This window comes from Schistocerca americana, chromosome 3 (genome assembly GCF_021461395.2).
Source record: "Schistocerca americana isolate TAMUIC-IGC-003095 chromosome 3, iqSchAmer2.1, whole genome shotgun sequence".
Taxonomy (NCBI): Eukaryota; Metazoa; Arthropoda; class Insecta; order Orthoptera; family Acrididae; genus Schistocerca; species Schistocerca americana.
Genome location: NC_060121.1, coordinates 889,680,477 through 889,681,762, shown reverse-complemented (window position 1 = coordinate 889,681,762; position 1,286 = coordinate 889,680,477). Strand labels below are relative to the sequence as shown.

At 39.2% G+C, this 1,286-nt stretch overlaps 1 protein-coding gene across 1 annotated transcript; it reads left to right on the top strand.

Moving 5' to 3' along the window:
• The first annotated feature begins 505 nt into the window (after positions 1 to 505).
• LOC124606475 (piggyBac transposable element-derived protein 2-like) lies at positions 506 to 1,066 on the top strand. Its single transcript, XM_047138457.1, has one exon. It carries the CDS (start codon positions 506 to 508, stop codon positions 1,064 to 1,066), a length of 561 nt encoding a protein of 186 aa, XP_046994413.1.
• The last annotated feature ends 220 nt before the right edge of the window (positions 1,067 to 1,286 follow it).

Genomic DNA, 1,286 nt, shown 5'->3' with positions numbered 1-1,286 from the left:
CCTTGCTACAAGCAAGTAAGCTAACACATTTGAAGATGAAAATCAGTATAATGCGTATTCATAAATCCATCTTATTTAGGTCTGCAGTTTTTACCATAAGCTTCTAATCGGTAAGAGATGCTCACGACCGTGAGTTGTCATCAGTGGAAGACAAACGAGAAAATTCCCTCTTTCACGACGTCTCCATCACAGAGACCAATCTATTAACAACATAGTTTATAAACAACTTTGGCTAAGGCGCCACCATATTTGTTGTTAATTAAATACCTCCATACAAACTACTTTGCCTCTGCACTCCAAACACCATGGAGGTAATGCGAACCGACAATTTTTCAGGCGCCAATTCAAAAAGAATTATATTACAAAGAATAAGACTATCGATAGTTAAACCAGACTACCGATAGTGACGATAGTGCAGATGCTATTGATTAATCGATAGCTTAACGATGTTTAAGTAACACTTCTTCCGGAAGTCTCGGGACCGAGGTGATGCAAACCTTTTTTGATGTGTGTATTTAAAAATACTGTTCCATCTGATGTGCCAGGTTCCTTGGAAATTCATGTCAATGGAGAAAAGGAAAATGAGGAGCACGCAGACCAACGAAAGAAGAAAGCGAAAACAATTATCATTTCTAATTGGACAACAGATGACGTGACTTACTCTAAAACCTATGCTGATATAGTAGAAATTAAACAGCGAAAATCCAGTTTGGTGGCAGCACTAAAACGAAAATCTGCTGTTGAGTGCTTTGAAGACTTTTTTGGTGAACAGGTATTGAGCTTGATTGTCAGTGAAAGTGTCCGATATGCTACACAGAACAATTATCACAGCTATGAGTTATCCAGTGGGTGCATAAAAAGTTTCATAGATATACTACTCTTCACTGGATACTATGCTCTTCCACGGGAAAAGCTATGCTGGAATGAAGATGAGGACTTCGACATAAGACGTGTACGACAGTGTATGAGTCGCAAGAGAGATCTGGAAATAAAGCGCCACCACCATTTCAATGATAACACACGTCTGAACAGAATCCCACCTGACGAAAGGGATAAACTTTTTTAAGTTTGTCAATTGATGGATTTACTGAATAATAATTTCATGAAATTTCAAGTTTTTTCCGACATCCTGAGCGCTGATGAGCAAATGGTACGATACTGTGGACACCATTACCTAAGACAGTTCATTCGCAGGAAACCAGTGAGATCTGGATTCAAACAGTGGGCCGTGTGCCGTTCTCAAAGCGGTTTCTGTTACCATATGTCAGTCTATGAAGGAAAATCGA